The following is a 16,854-nucleotide window of genomic DNA, read 5'->3' as shown; positions in this document are numbered from 1 at the left end:
AGAAAAAGGGCATCAAGAACCCAGAACCTGAAAGACTTTATTTGAAATAGTGAATTTAGGAATTTGTTCTATTATTGCTTTTAATATACTAATGATCTGTTTTTAAAATCTTAAAGTTGTAACCTAGGGCAAACATAGGCAACCAGACCAACAAATTCATTTTTAAATAAAGAAAGAGGGGTTGAAGCTTATTTTGATGTTGTATCCTTCTGCCAATCCATATTTGATAGTATCTTGAGTAGTACTGAAGCACTGAGTAAGATACTTGCAGGACACATTCACTTATACACCTTCTAAATATTGAGTGCTAGTTGCGTGTAATACATATTTCTTTTATGCTAACATAGAAACATTTTAAAATATGGAAATTCTTAAACATGCTGAATAAAAGAACTGAAGGGCTAATTATGTAGTAATACTAAACAAGATACCAATAACTACTTGTGCTACCACCCAAACATTATATTCTGGAGGGCAAGAGACAACTTTGAGGAATTTGTTGTCTGGTTGAAAAGGAACTGATGAACTGTGCATCTGCAAATGAAAAGCTAAAGTCTGGAAAGTTGGCACTCAAGAGGATGAGGCAGGAAGGGCTTGGGTATGAGGACATAGTCAGACTCTGTGGTTATAGGGTATCTTGAATTCAACTTTGAAAGGAAAACAGCAATGTAATGCAGTACAGGGCATTTTGAGTATTATTATCCTTACATTATAGCGATAAGGAAAATGATCAGAAAGTTCAAATAACTGGTTCAAAGAAAGCTACATAATTAAGGAGCAGAAGCACTATTTGCATCTAAGCCTGTGTGATCCAAACACACCCTCTTTCCAAAACAAAGAACTTCTCCCAAGGGAGCTGCAGAAGTTCTTTTGGATGTTACTGAAGCATTAACTATCAGTGTAAAGGGAGTGACACCTGTCATGCCATGATAAAAGATCCTCCACCAGTAAGTTTTCATTAAGACTTTGTTTCTACAACCCCCTTGGGGATTGAATAACCCTTTTACAGAGGTCATATATCAGATATCCTTATCAGATATTAACATTATGATTCATAATAGTAACAAAGTTTCAGTTATGAAGTAGCAACAACCATAATTTTATGGTTCAGGGTCACCACAACACAAGGAACTGTATTGAAAGGCCACAGCATTAGGAAGGCTGAGAACCACTGTCTTATATTATTGTACTACATACACTTTTCTTTCTTCAGAAATGACATTTTATTGAAGAGAAAGTTAATCCTGAAAGCTAAAAGCTCTTAGAAAGATCACAATAAACAAAATCGACCAGGACAGGGAGTTTGCTGTGAGTTTGTGTCTCTTAGGAATGTCAGAAGCTACACACATAAACCCTCACCAACACGACCAAACATAAGGTGAACAAAGAGGACACCAACAGACATGCTAATTTGAACATGAAAAGCTCATATCGCCTCAACCTTGCACAAGGAACTATAAGCAACTAAGGAATGCTGAGAGCAGGAGAAATAGTTTTTCCCAGGCAAGTGCACATCAATTGGTTATCTAAAACCTAACAGCCAGTCCTGAAAACATACATACATACATACATACATACATACATACATACATACATCTAACAATATACAGGCTGAGCAGGTTATACATCGAATATTTATTAGCTGGGCAGTGGTTGCGAACACCTTTAATCTCAGAGCTTGGGAGGCGGAGGCGGAGGCAGGCAGATCTCTGAGTTCAAGGGCAGCCTAGTCTATAGACTAAGTTCCAGGACTACACAGAAAAACCCTGCTTGAAAAGCAGAGAGAGGGAGGGGAGGAGAAGGGAGGAAGGGAAGAGAGAGCACAGAAGGATTCCTACATGGGAGGGTTTAGAGGGAAGAAAGGGAAGGAGTAAACAATGTAATTACATTATAATTTTTAAAACACATGAAAAAAATTTTAAAAATGACCAGGCAAACTCCTATCTTTAAAAAAACAAAACAAAACATGTACATGCTCTTGAATGACATGCTATTCTAATGTGAGGTACTTCAGCAAAGAGCCAAAGCTGAAGCATATAATTTTAAACTATATCTTAGGTTTTTTATTTTCTTAATCATTTGGCTAATATAATATGACGTGAGCATGTCTTTACTGAACACTAGCTCTATACTACGCCCTGGTCTGGGCATTTTGTTTCTTTTCAGTGCTAGGGACAGAGTCGGGCTGTACACCTGCTAGGTAAGCACTCTCCTAAGCAGGCATCCTCTGGCCCTTTGGGCATTTCACACAGATCAGTTCATCTTCATCATCTATCACCATTTCACATGTGGAAAAATTAAGAGACCCAAAAGAATGAAACAGCTTCCGGAAGTTATTGAAATAGTAAATATGGGGACTCTGATGGCCTACTTCCACTATGGGACATTGATAATTATTTTTCCAAATAATGAATATTAGCACAATAGCATATTGTGAATTTTTCGGTCTGTATACAAGCCAGTGCAAATACACTTCATGCAGAATTAGTTACTGGTTTGCTCATGGTTTGCAGTAAATGCAGTTCATGGGCAATGTGTGCTGAGCTGTCTGTCACAAACATTCTCAAAATATTATCATAATGGAAGACTGTTCCTTCAAAAGACATTGTTAAGCCTCTAAAGAGACCATACTAATTTGGTTAAGACACTATGAACACTTGAGACTAAAACGTAAACATAGTGAGGTCTATAAAAGTCAAACTTCTGGAAGCAACAATTTCCCTGAAGGATATTTACACACAGAGCTGTCTCATGCTGTCTAGCATTTTATAGATATCAGTGTTCAGTGAAGATGTCTGTGAACAAACAGAAACACAGGCAAAAAATGATTTTGGGGGGGGTCCTCTACATTTGAATGTGGCCTCTAATTCAAGTATGATTTATTCTTTAAAGAACTATCTTAAAATTCAAATCCTCCCTAAAGCTATTTTACTGAAACACCAGATATGATTTCTAACTTTCCAGAATGGGGGATATGCTCATGGTCTAAATCACAATGAAATATGCTCAAAGCAGAAAAATGAAGTACAGTACAGTACACTATGCTTTCCTATAAATTTATAGTTGTCCAATTACTTCAGTATAAAATTATCTTTGTGTTTTTTACTAGTAGCTTTTTTTGTTTTGTTTTCCTCGATGAAATTCTCATATCTATGTGGTGTAAGCATGGCCTATAATACCTGCACTTCAGATGTTGGAACAAGAGGGTCATGAGGTCAAGGCAGCCTAGGGTATACAGAGTTCCAGGCTCACCCTAGCAACTTAGTAAAACCCTATCTCCAAAAATCAAAACCAAAAATCTAGCATCTATGAAGAACTATAAAAACACTAAGAACCCAAACCCCAGATCATTCAATCAACAAATGGATAAATGAATTGAATACATTTCTCAAAAGAAGATATAAAAAAAGCTAATAAATATTTGAAAAAAAAGTTAAACAACATTTAGCCATGAGGGAAATGCCAATTAAAACTGCCTAGAAATTCTATCTTAACCCTGGTCAAAATTAAGGAAACATCAGGAAATGCTAGTGAGAATGTGGGGAAAGAAAAATCCATATTCACTGCTAAGAGGAATGTAAACTCATGCAGCTACTATAGACATTAGTATGATGGTTCTTCAAAAAAAAGCAGAAACAGACTTATCATCTGATCTACTACCAGCCATATCACTTTTGGGTACCTGCCCAAAAGAAACTGACAATGACAAACCACAGACTTACTCAAGGTCTGGACAGAGGGGGAGACGAGACGAGCCAAAGTAGTGGGCAAAGAAAGAATATATCACATGCTTTATCTCAGATGCAGTATCTAGATATGTGTGTGTGTGTGTGTGTGTGTATGTGTGTGTGTATCTCTGTATGTGAAAGAGAGAGAGAGAGACAGAGAGACACACAGACACACACACAGGGAGAGGAACATTTTTATTTTTAGGAGGATGTCAAAGGGGCCAGCAAGAGAGGGGAGAAGGAAGGATACGGGAGGGCTGTGAATAAAAGCAAGATACAATGATATTCTTGTATGAATGTAATGAAAATTATTTTATATGCTAACTAAAAGCATAGAAAACAAAGTGGGGGTATAAAGAAAAGACATGGTCTTAATTTCTTAGTTGGTTTCTAAGCCATTGAGTAGGTCTAGAAATGTCAAAATTTGCTCACCATTCAGATTCAGCAGCATACACCTAACCAGGCCTCTGATAATTAACTAGCAGACCAAGTTTAATGACATTACTACCCTGCAGCCAACTATTTATTCAACACTATACAACCTAGCAGATACCATTCTAAGTGTGCTGAGAGAGTAGAAGACACATATCAGGCCAAACAAATGGTGACCTGAGAACACAGAACAGAGATCAGGACAAGTGATGCTGAGGCCAGAAGGTCTTTAATACTACCCTAAATAGTTTAAACTTTAACAGAAATCAGAACGTTTTAAGCAAAAAGGAGACAGATTTAAATATGTGGTTTGAGAGAAAGTTCAAGAGATCAGCCTGAAGCTAACTCAAAGCTCAAGTAAGGCTGATGGGTGAAAAGGCATTAGAGGTGGCGAGAAAGGCAATGCAGTTGAACTTGACAGTTAAGAGTCAACTGTTTAACTTGACAGACATCTAGAATTTTCTGGGAAAGGGGCTTCTGAACACATCTGTGCAGGTTATCTTGATCAGTGGAAAGATCCATCTTCTATTCCTAGACACTAAAACATGGAAAAAGGCAATTAAGCAATACTTTGCCTCTCTCTGCTTCTTGACTGAAGATGCAATGTGACTAGTTCCCTACCATGATGGACTGCAATCAAAACTATGAGCCAAAACAAACCCTCTCTTCCTTACATTTCCTTTCTTGGGATATTTCATCAAAGCAATGGGAAAATCAACCAAGACAATATGTATTAGTTTTTCTGATTAATGTTGTAGGTGCATTGTCTGTCCTTGTCAAGTTCTGTCCTTTGGAAATTCATGAGCTAGAAGAAGAAACTATGACATTGATAAAGAACAATTAAACAAATATATCAAATAATTCAGTGTTATGTTAAGTGGGACAAGAAGGGTATTATAGGGGAAAGAAGGAGTTGTATGGTAGATCATCAGAGAGAGGAGATTCTCTTTGGGTTGATACAAGGAGAGGTCATGCAAGGTTAGAATGCTCCCAGGAGAAGAAACCATCAGTCCTAAGTTCAGAAAGTACAAAAACCTTGGGATGCCTATAGAAACCAAATAACAAGTAAGTGTGGTGAGAATCTGGAGGGAGGCAAATGGAGACAGGTATGAGACAAGGTCAGGAAACAAAAGGACCCCAACCATGCAGGGACTCACAGGCTATGCCAGGGAGTAGGGAATAATTCTCAGTGAAACAAAAATTCAGTAATTATGACTACCTTTATTTTACTTATGAATATATTTGCCTTTCTGTTAGACCAAGAACAAATTCTATTTGTTGCCACATTTTCAGCATCTAGGATGAGAAATGTTCCATAACTATAAAATTAACTTGTTGAATTACATGATATTTATAACAGAATCAATGGTTGTTGTTTGGCTAATAGAAGAAAAGATAAAAGGAGAAAAACAAGTCTGAAGCAACTTAGGCACATTTGGAAGAGGATGTGAGAGAAAAGAGAGAGAGGAATGAAAAACTACATGCACCTCAGTCGGTTCATTCCTCCAAGTGGGCTGAGCTCAGCAGGAGCTGGGGCTGTGTTGTACATGCACATGTGAGCGGTAGTGCTCTCAAACAGAAGCTAACTGAGATCCAGAAAGTCAAAGAGAAAAACCAAAGGGCTTTGCAAATGGCAAGATAACACTGTGAATTTGTCACACCATGTTAGTTGATGGTTGCTAAGGGAAGAAAAGTCATTTTCCTTTGGGGACATAGATGCTGATAGGTCACTCATACATACATGGGGAGCATTAACTGGAACCAGGGTTATTAATAACAACAAGGATAAAAATAATTGAGGACAGGAAGCTTAGAGGAAGGTGAGGTGGGGGAACCCTAGAGAGAGCAGGAGAGAGGTAATAGTGGTTGGAAGTGATTGAAATACATTATATGAATACACAACATTTTCAAGGAATAAAAAATAGATTTTAAAAAGATAAGAGCATAGTTTGAGAATCATATATTTGTATTGGAAAAGAAAATAAAAGATGGGATGATGAAATTATTTAATAGTTTCTACAATGACTACAAATTGACACATTGGCTCAAAACTTAAAAAGCTGCTTTTGTGGGTAGATAGAATTAGGGAGGATTCTATACATCATTCATGATTACGATGAGGTGCCTCTGGAAGTTACACACTCCTCATTTGGGCAACATTTATGATTTCAAAAATGCTTTTCATCATATTCTCAGCAAACAAGTATTACACAAAGGTAACAAGACTTCTGACTTCTACAAAGATTTAATGGTTCACTATCAATGCACAAGAAATATCTGTGGAGCAGCTTCTCCAAATCTGCAGACTGCAAGCATTCATGGCTGCCTTCAAGTCACCACAAACCAAGTCACCTAAGTAAACAGCAGCTACTCACACATTTCTACACTTTGGAGATGCTTAATAGTTTGAATAAAGAGTGTAAGAGAAAGGTTTGGAATATAATAATGTACATGATAAAGTGATTTTAAAAAACAAACTTTACATCTTAGAAAAAAGACATTAGCAGCTCCTACTTGAGAATTGTAACTATTTTTTGAATTTCACAAATACTATATAAGAGTCAGAAATAAAATATTATAATGAGGATTAAAAACACTGTGATGGGAAGGGAGGAGCATGCAATGCATAGCTTAGGAGTCTATTGTGCAATGAACAGCAAGTTAAATAGTGCCAGACTGATTCCGTTTTGGATTTTGGCAAAGCCTCTTACCCGGAGCCCATGGAAACGAGGATTACTATAGAAGAGCTTCATCTGCTCAGATGGTAGTGGTCCTAGCACCTTCTGAATAGTAAAGAGTTGGTCAATTTCACTTTCTCCAGGAAATAAGGGCTGTCCATCACTAAGCTCTCCAAGAATACAGCCCACTGACCACATATCCACTGACTTTCCATAGGGGGCTCTGCAAAGCAAAAGAAGAGATGGTTTTAGCAACTGAAGACACAAAATGGTTTAACAATCCTCAACTTAATTTGGACCAATTCATGACTTAAAACATGCATGTACTTAAGGAAAAAGTAAGACTGCAAATAAAGAATTAGAGCTATCCAAGCAAACATTCAGAACCCAAGTCTATAATCCACACTCATAAAGAAATCAGTATATATCTTGAACATGAGTGGCTTTAATAAACCCTAATGTAGTGTACATATTGGATGAGAGCACCTCACTTAAGGAATGGAATGTTCCCGGGAAGTGTATTTTCAAATAATTATCCTTCTAGCTTGCTAAGTGTCAAAATGTATACCCATTTTTGAGCTTTATTCTGGTAGAATGTGCCATTGCTTTGTGTACTTTAAACAAATACTGAATGTTATTTAACTTCTGATGCTTAGTATCTCAATTTCTGACAGCTGAGTTAGTTATAACTGTACATTATGTGAGGCATTCTGATACCTATTTCTCTCAAATCGTATTTTAATGTACTTAGTACTTTGTAGTTCTGGGACCTTAATCAGTAGAGAGCTTTAGAGAGTCTGCTACAAAGAGTCTGCTACAAATGAAAGCCATAAATGAAAAATCTAAGGCTCCCCCAAAGAGCCTTATAGCTAAAGCCTAGAATAAAATTATTTATGACAGTGTATTAAACAAAAAACTATATATAGTTTCAAAAATAATTAATCCAAGCCATAAAATGGAAAGCTGAAATAAAATATATGAAAAATAATCTCAAATGAAGTTCTAGAATGCCATTATGATAATAAAAAAATTTAAACTAAGCACTGTTAGCACACAGAATATATTTAGGTTAATGACTTACTGCAACAATAACTCAGTATTTTATTCATCTCATCTCCTTCCCACAAAAAAAAAAATCTAAAACCACAAGGAAAGCCCATTTAGACATTTTTGGTAGCTTTCTGGGCAATGAAGCATACTGATTTTAAAAATACTTGAGATAAAAGAAAACTTGTCCTATGGTACTGGATTGGAAAACCCATGGAAAAACTTCACACATTCATGACAAGCTATTTTAATCCTATCATCTAATTTGAATATTTTATGCAGCTGAAACTATTTTTAGATATCAAGGGCAAAATCCTTAGAATATATAAACATGTAGACTCTTAATACAAAACCAAATATCAATCAATTTCAGTAAAATTTTTACACACATAATATAGTACTTCAACTAGACCATGACAGTCAGGTTGAGTTGGCTGTGCTGAGCTCTATTTTTGGCAACTGTCATACATATCTAAACATAACCTCAGTTTTCCAATGGGTACCATTAGAGAATAAATGTTCTCTAAATATTCATAATAAAGCTATTCTCACAATACATTCCATGGAACTATTTTATAGAAAAAAACATATTTTAGCCAGGGGGTGGGAGGTGGCATACACCTTTAATCCCAGCACTTGAGAGGCAGAAACATACCATCTCTGTGAGTTAGAGGCCAGCCTGATCTACAAAGTGAGTTCTGGGACAGCTAGAGCTGTTATGCGGTGAAACCCTGTCTCAAAACCAAACAAAACAAAAACACATTTTAAAAATTCCTTCTAGCATACTTGGATTCTTGGTTGCAGTTCTAAGAATGATTTACTTCCTACTCATTTCTTCATTGGCAAATAGTATCCAGTAAATTCAAATGCCAAATCCCTCAGAAAAATATAACAGCACACCAAATCTACAAAAGTACTCAGGAGAAATGCAGATGGAAAGAAAGAAAACCAGCCCTAAGATCAAGATCAGAAATTAGAACAAGAAGCTGGGGACATGGTTCAGTGAGTAAAGTATTTGCTATGTAAGCATGAGAACATGAGTTTGAATCCCCAGGACCCACATAAAAATCTGGGTCTTAAGTATACTATCATATCATCTGCAAATAGTGAAATTTTGACTTCTTCCTTTCCTATCTGTATCCCTTTGACTTCCTTTTGTTGTTTAATTGGTCTAGCTAGGACTTCCAGTACTATATTGAATAGGTAAGGTGAGAGTGGGCAGCCTTGTCTAGTCCCTGATCTTAGTGGGATTGCTTCAAGTTTCTCTCCATTTAGTTTGATGTTGGCTACTGGTTGATGCAGATGCTCGCGGCCAACCACTGGACTGAGCACGGGGTCCCCAATGGAGGAGTTAGGGGAAAGACTGAAGTAGCTGAAGGGGTTTGCAACCCCATAGGAAGAACAATAATATCAACCAACCAGAACCCCAGAGCTCCCAGGGACTAAACCACCAACCAAAGAATACACAAGGAGGGACCTATGGCTCCAGCCACATATGTAGCAGAGGATGGCCTTATCTGGCATCAAAGGGAGAAGAGGCCCTTGGCCCTGTGAAGGCTCAATGCCCCAGTGTAGGGGAATGCCAGGGTGGTGAGGCAGGAGTGGGTGGGTGAGTGGAAGAACACCCTAATAAAGCAGAGAGAGGGGGACAAGAAAACAGGGAAAGGGGATAACATTTGAAATGTAAATAAAGAAGATATTTAAAAAAACTGGGTCTTGCAGTGGATACTTGTAATGCCAGCACTGAGAAGCAGAGACAAAAGGATCCTGGAGGGCTCACTGGCCAACCAAATGAGCTTCAGGTTTGGCAAAAGACCCTATCTCAAAGATATAAGGAGAACAATAGAGGAAAAATCCCAGTGACAATTTCTGATCTCTCCATATGCACTCATGGTGGTATGTGGGTGTGTGTGTGCACACACACACACACACACACACACACACACACACAAAATTAGTGCAGAAATGATGGTGACTAATCATAATTTATTTTTCAGGATAAAGCAAACTTTTGATTTAAGAGAATAATAAAGATTTTTGAAACATCAATAATTTTTATTGACTCTAGACTATCAATAAACCAAGAATTACATCAGATGGTAGCTGAAAACATTAGAAAATGAATACTTAACATCCAATAAACTTTCAATGGGAAATACATGTAGTTACTAGTGCTATTCAGAAGAACTACAGAAATTTACACTGCTATTACATAAAGGGTATCATATTCTCCCAGACACATGCATATTACATAAGTGAAATGTGGAAAAACCTACAATTTGTGTAGTTGTCATTATTTATCAACATGACTACTTTTATTTGTTCATTTGAGTATGTTTTGTTTCTTTGCTTTTAGGTTCCAAGGAAGGAACTATGACTGTGAAAGATGAGAAAACACTAGGATATGTAGAAATGAGAGAAACCTAGAATAGGTAGAAGATTATTAATGAGAGTATGTGATGGAGATGCAGGCTTTAGGCTCCTTCTTTGGCTGTAAAGCAAAATTTAAAAAACATTATCAGATTTTCTTGTATTAACAGACGAGTGACAGGGCACTGGAAGTGGAGAGGTATACAAGGGGGATGAGTGTGGAGATGTTGCTGGCAAAAAATCAGCAATGTAGTTTTAATAGGAATAGCCATTTATCATCCAACAAGATTTACACTGTTCAGAAGAAAGCTGATAACTGGGTCAGTATTTACCCTATGTCTAGCAAAGTGGTTGAACAGAAACTTAAGTATGTATTTAATGTATCAACAGATAAGCCAGAATGTCAAACTGTCCCCTTGTAATTCATCTTTAATACTTTTCTTTATTAAGAGATAAGCTTTTTCTCCATACTTTGAATTATGGTTTGGTCATGGGGCATGCTTTAGTCAATAAGGCAAATTCCATAGGAATAGGACCTTGGAAAGCACCGTTACTTTAGGGCTAAACTTCCAGATACACAGAATTCTCCTATCAGTTTTGGAAACTTGGACTAGTTTACTGAAAAGTACGTCCTGATGGACGGATTCCTGACAGTCTGTGACGGGCTAAGAGAATGGCTCCATTGGTAAAATGGATAACTTACAAAAAATAAAAACCTGAATTCATTCAGTCCCTAGAATCCACACAAAAATGTCAGGCATGGTGGCACACACTTGTAATTCCAGTAATGGAGAGGCAGAGAGAGCAGACTCCCTGGGGTTCACTGTCCAGGGCACCTAGTCTAACTGATGGATTGGAGGCCAGAGAGAGACCCTGTCTCACAAAAGTGACTGGATGCCCAACAAATGATGATCTGGCTTCTATATGCACTGCACACACACACACACACACACACACACACACCTCCCCTCCCCTCCCAAAAAGCCACACACACACATATGTAGACAAAACCAAAAGAAGTCTATCAGATACCAGCAGAAGTTCTCTCCATCAATTAACTCCCAGTCAATCTGCTGGCCCACTAGCTACCATCAGAATGACTCCAAGAGAGGCCACTCTACTGAGCGCAAGTTACAGTTACTCAGAACTGTGATAAATAAAATGAAGCTTGTCTCATAGCATCAAGTTCTTAGGTGTCTTTTTCTTTTTACAGTGAATATGCAACTAATATATGTAAGTAACCAGAGTTTTGATTTTCCATAAGTGATCCCAACAAAAATTATATTAAAAACCAATAAATGTATATAACTCACTCTATTTCGGAAAGGTAACTCACCCGAGTAGCAGTTCTGGGGATCGGTACCACCTTGTAGCCACATACTCTGTGTAATTTGCATTATTACCCTCTGAGAGATTCCGAGCAAAACCTGAAAGAATAGCAAGTTCCTGTTGTCCAAATATTTCACCTCTAGTCAACAATACCAACCAACTAGAGCTCCCCAGGGTCTAAACCACCAGCCTGGTAGCACATAGGGAGGGACCCATGGCCCCAGCTGCATATGTAGGGAAGGATGGCCTTGTTGGGCATAGGTGGGAGAGGAGATCCTTGCCCCAGTGTGGGGGAATTTGAGGGTGGGGAGGTGGGAGGTAGGAGTGGGTGGGTGGGGACACATCCTCATAGAAGCAGGAGGAGAGGGGATGAGAAAGGGGCTTTCTGGGTGGGGGAGAAAGGAGGAAATGGGATAACATCTGAAATGTAAATAAAATAGCCAATAAAAAATTAATTTAAAAAAATAAACAAAGAAGGGTAAGAAAACTAACTGCACCTTCAGTAACATGATGTCATTGAGATTGGAAAAAAATACCAAAAGAACATAATGACTAATATTGAAAGGACTGTATATTAAGAACATCTTTATTTGAAATAGTTAATAGTATTCAAATGTTAAAGCACAGGATGAATTTGCTATGAACCCAATCTTTATGCTAAAGATACCCATATTTTCAAATTCCCCCTGTGTTTTTGGAAGCTTTCAAACCATATTTTCAAATTGGCTCATTTTAGGAGTAAAGTTAAATGCCCACTTAGACCACAAGGCAGTCATACCTGCATTTGTTTTGCTATGTGAGACCTACATTGTATTTGTGTATTTACTGCTGCTGAGCAGTTCCAGTCACCATGTAAATAATTAACAGTTGGCACTGATAGAAACAAGTGGGCTGGAAATTATTCTTAGCCCTTAATGTTGTAGAAGCAACTTAGGGGCATCTTAATTATCTTACAGACACTGGCATTATTTTTGTCTCTCACTCTTTCCAAAGGTTTAGGACTACAAAATGAAGCAGTAATATAAATTAATTACCCATCTAACTCATCAACTGTCATAGAGGTTCACCATCAGGGTTATACAGAACTAAAACATTAAAACTGGAGTAAAAATTAAGGTTCATGTGAGAAGAAAAATTAGCGTCTCTTGTATTTTTTGGTTGTGAGCCTTGAGCTTACTCTTTAATGGCTGAGCCATCTCTCCAACCCGAATTTTTGTTTCTTAAAGTGAAACAATTAAAAAAACAAAACAAAGACAACAGCAAAAGACAAAACCCCTAACTTCAGCTAATCAAGTCTTCTTACTGAAGCATTTGTTGAATAACAATGTGCACTTCTGAATAGGGCTCTTCAAGCCAGACAAAGGAGTTGCCTCTCTGCCAGGGAAGGCAATTAATTAGGAAGTCCTTGATAGGACCCACAGGACACAGAACGCCACATGTAGTGCTGCCAGGAGGAACTTCCTGACCAAAGAAATAGTTCTGGGAAACAGTACTCTTTTCCTCTTAATATTAATCATTCTGCACTCATTTGTTTTGTATTTATATCTGCTTTATAATCTTCAGTCACCTTGGATCTTAACGTAGAATTATGGAGGCATAGTAAATGGAGTCCTAGGGACAGAGTCTACTGACACTTTGGGACATAATCATAATTACAGGCAGGAATTCATAAATAGAAGATTCCTGGAAACCAGTGGGGGCCAAAAAGCGGAAGTCAGATCCCCTGGAAATGGAGTTACAGGCAGTTCTGAGCTGCCTTGTGGGTACTAGGAACTGAACCGAGGTCTTTTTCAAGAGCAACAAGTACTCCAGTTTCCAATAATATTCTAAAGAGTTGTCATATTTACAATATAGATTTTTAACTAAGGTTAATTTAAAAAGCTGATGGCTGGGAATACATTCAATTCAGTTGGTAGTCTCTGCCTAGGATGTAGGTACCTGTAAGTTCTACCTCTAACATATAAATAGGGTGTGGTGGCACTCGATATAACCTCAACACTCAAGAAGTGGAGGTAGGGGGATCAGAAATTTAAGGCTACATAGCTACATAGTGAGTTAGAGGACAGTCTGGGATACATGAAATACTATTTTAAAATAAAATAATGTAAATAATTAAATCAACTGCTGAGTACTAAGGTTAATTCAAAATTTGATTATAGCTGTCTAGTTGTCTGTTTCATTTCATAAATGCTCATTTCTGACATTTTATTGAGCCATGACCTAAACACTATTAACTCAAGATTTTAGAACTTTTTAAAATTATTTGAAATATTTAACAGCATTTAAAATAGAATTACCTACATGAGAGACAATACAGATTTTTCACTAGTATAATTTTTAGAAGTTTTTCTATATATTCAAGAAAGAAGAGTATTATATACCAATTACCAATTTCATTTATTAAACATTTAACAGGAACAAATGGAAGAACAGAAGTACTTTAAAAATTGCTTTGACCTTATAACCATTGTATGCATGCTATACATAACTGTGAATATATATAGGCATATATCTAGTGGTTATAACTAAATATTTAAAATATTTTATCCTACTTAACCCAGGAATCTATATTGATGGCTCAAAGAAAACTCCAGTTCTGAGGTAATTTGGTACATTACTCTTATATGACAAATAAGTATTTGCTTCAAACTACTTTCCATTAGACAAATACCTGAATAATTTGTTAAAATTGTAGACAATACACCAGACAACAAAGAGAAAGTAAAGCTATCCCAGTCATCACCTGACAGCATATGACCCAACTGAATGTTCTTCTGCTAATTTAAATCAAAACATAAGATTACTTTTAATATACCTTTAAAAGATACCCATGTGTTATATTAAATTAATACTCTCAATTTCTTTTCAACTCACCAAAGTCACATAGTTTCAGGACATCATTGTGGCTGATTAAGAGATTTTCAGGCTTTATATCTAGAATACCAAGATTAAAAAAAAACAGTAAGTAAAAATGTTCTGTGGTCCCGTAAACACTTGTAAGCACTGCAATGGCTTCTGGGTAAAGTCATCTGAGTAGGCCTGCCTAGAAAACTGTACAGTATACAGAAGAGCAAGACATACTATGTTGCTACATAAATCTTTCAATTAATTTCTTGTTAAGAGACATGCAAACCACAATTACCAAGAAGAGCCCTAAAACCCCAAACCTCACTCTCTCCCTTTCCCTGCTAAGGTTAGAACCTACAACATATGTTGAGGACACTTTGTAAGGAATTTTTAAATGATTAAATTTAGATCAATATATTTCAAGGAATTATTTTTGCTCCATAAAACATTGATGATGCAAAATTTTGGAGATTAAACTTCAAATTTTTATATCCACATGCTATCTTTAAAAATATATACACCAGTAGCTAAACAGCATATTATAAATAGTATATTTTTTAACAAAAATAAAAGTTCTGTATAATTCTTATATTCACATACCTATTTAGCTTTTCCATGTGGTTCACAACTAAAACAACATTTAATGCTGAAGTTATGCTAATGAGCCAAGTTAAGATTTCCATTTTTTTTCTCCAATAGATCATGTAAAGATGTGATAGGAAGTGAGGAGCAGAAATTTGCAAAACATGAAGTTGAGAAGCATTTTTCAGTTTTATTTGTTGAGATAGGGTCTCATGTAGTTGAGACTGCCTCCAACTCCTATGTAGTTAAAGATGGCCCTGAATTCCCAATCCTCCTGTCTCTAGCTTCCAAATTCTGAGAGAACAATTACAAGTTTAACTTGTACTAACTATCTATATTACATGGTAGAGGGGAAAGTGAGGAGAGTATGGTGGAGTCTACAGATCTCCCAATCACGGAAGTATGTTTTCTAACCAGGTAGACTGAACCAAAGGTCTTACTCATGCTAGTCAAGGACTCTACCACTTGCAGCTCCAGCCCAGAATCAAATTTTCTACCATTAATCAGTTATACATTTAATCAAAACACTGTCTCATAATGGAAGCACACCTAAGTCAGCTCCTCATTAACATGCTAAAGTATAACATAGGCTATTTTTAGAGCTATCACCTAAGACACTAGATAGCCAGTTAACCTGTGGATTTATCTATGACATCTACAATCTTGGTAACATGAGAGTCGAATAGTAGAAATTCAAAATCTTCATAATACCTTTCAGCTATTCTTAAAAGTAAGACTAGTTTAAAGGTGATTATCCTTGTACATTTGAACAGATAAATTTAGTATAGTAATAGCAGTAATAAAAACAATCATCAGCATCAGTATCATGGTACAAAGATAATTTAGACAAGAAGTAGATATGTCAATATTTTCTGATAAAAATTCTAGCTTTATTGTTGTATCAAATTGTGTCCCACTGCTGTAAAATTTCACAGTGTAAGTAAGATTATTAAAAAACAAATATGAGAGTCAAAATGATGCAGAGCATTTTTTCCTTACTGCTGAAATCACTGACTTAGTGGTACTCAAGAAAAAGTAATATAGTTTAGAGAAGTATAGTCATGGCCCATACAAGGCTGACTATGCCCTCAAACTACAGGAAAGGGCTACTTCTCACCAAAAGGGAGTAAAAATCAGGAGGTGAAGATATATACTAGATTTAAGACCAATATAAAGCTTGGTTTTGAGTTGGTTCACATTTCCTAGTCTATCTGTAAGACCCAAAGGCTATGAAAATTGTCCTTTCGCCACTCAATTCCACCCAGAATAAGCTTCAAAATTTGCATTTGCTAACTAATTAGTTGTTGCTACAGTTTATAGAAGACTTGGCCATATAAATAAAATATCACCACAATAGCCAAATAAACTTGTATGCTGCCCTTTGATGGTTATAGGAGACCTGAAGAACAAAGGGCTTCTTATTTCTTTTACTTTCAAAATATGCTTAACTTAGATAGAAATACTCTTTAAAACAGCAAATCTTTAATTTTAGCCAATTGATTTAGGTTTTTTTTTTTTTTTTAATTTCAAAAGTCTATACTCACCTCTGTGGACAATGTCATTCTTGTGGCACCAGTGGATAGCTTTGATTAGTTGGTAGATATAGCTTTTAACTTTTTCAGGTGGAACTCCATTTGGCATTTCTTCCAGCAATTCAAGCATATTCTAAAAGCAAATACAAAGGCATTCATCATCAAAATTAGGCAAGCCCATCAATTGTGTACTACTAATCTTTAGTACCTTAGATAAGGATCCATCCAATATACAACATGCATTTTTTTATGTTTTGAATTTAATCTATAACTTAGCTTATGGTAGATCAGGATAGGGCATTAAATACA

At 36.5% G+C, this 16,854-nt stretch overlaps 1 protein-coding gene across 5 annotated transcripts in view; it reads right to left on the bottom strand.

Annotated features, from left to right (window-relative positions):
* Cdkl5 (cyclin dependent kinase like 5) overlaps positions 1–16,854 on the bottom strand; it is a 140,646-nt gene that overhangs the window by 59,741 nt on the left and 64,051 nt on the right. For all 5 annotated transcript variants that reach the window (XR_013105811.1, XR_013105812.1, XM_076918313.1 and 2 more), the window contains exons 5-8: positions 16,558–16,678; positions 14,459–14,518; positions 11,592–11,682; positions 6,872–7,061 (exon numbers count right to left, since the gene is read on the bottom strand). Coding sequence is in view for 3 of the 5 variants with exons in the window: in XM_076918313.1 (XP_076774428.1) it covers positions 6,872–7,061; positions 11,592–11,682; positions 14,459–14,518; positions 16,558–16,678 (462 nt within the window). In the remaining 2 variants the exon portion in view is untranslated. The remainder of the gene's footprint in view (positions 1–6,871; positions 7,062–11,591; positions 11,683–14,458; positions 14,519–16,557; positions 16,679–16,854) is intronic.

Source organism: Arvicanthis niloticus, chromosome X, assembly GCF_011762505.2.
Source record: "Arvicanthis niloticus isolate mArvNil1 chromosome X, mArvNil1.pat.X, whole genome shotgun sequence".
Taxonomy (NCBI): domain Eukaryota; kingdom Metazoa; phylum Chordata; class Mammalia; order Rodentia; family Muridae; genus Arvicanthis; species Arvicanthis niloticus.
This window is presented reverse-complemented; position numbering and strand designations above follow the sequence as displayed.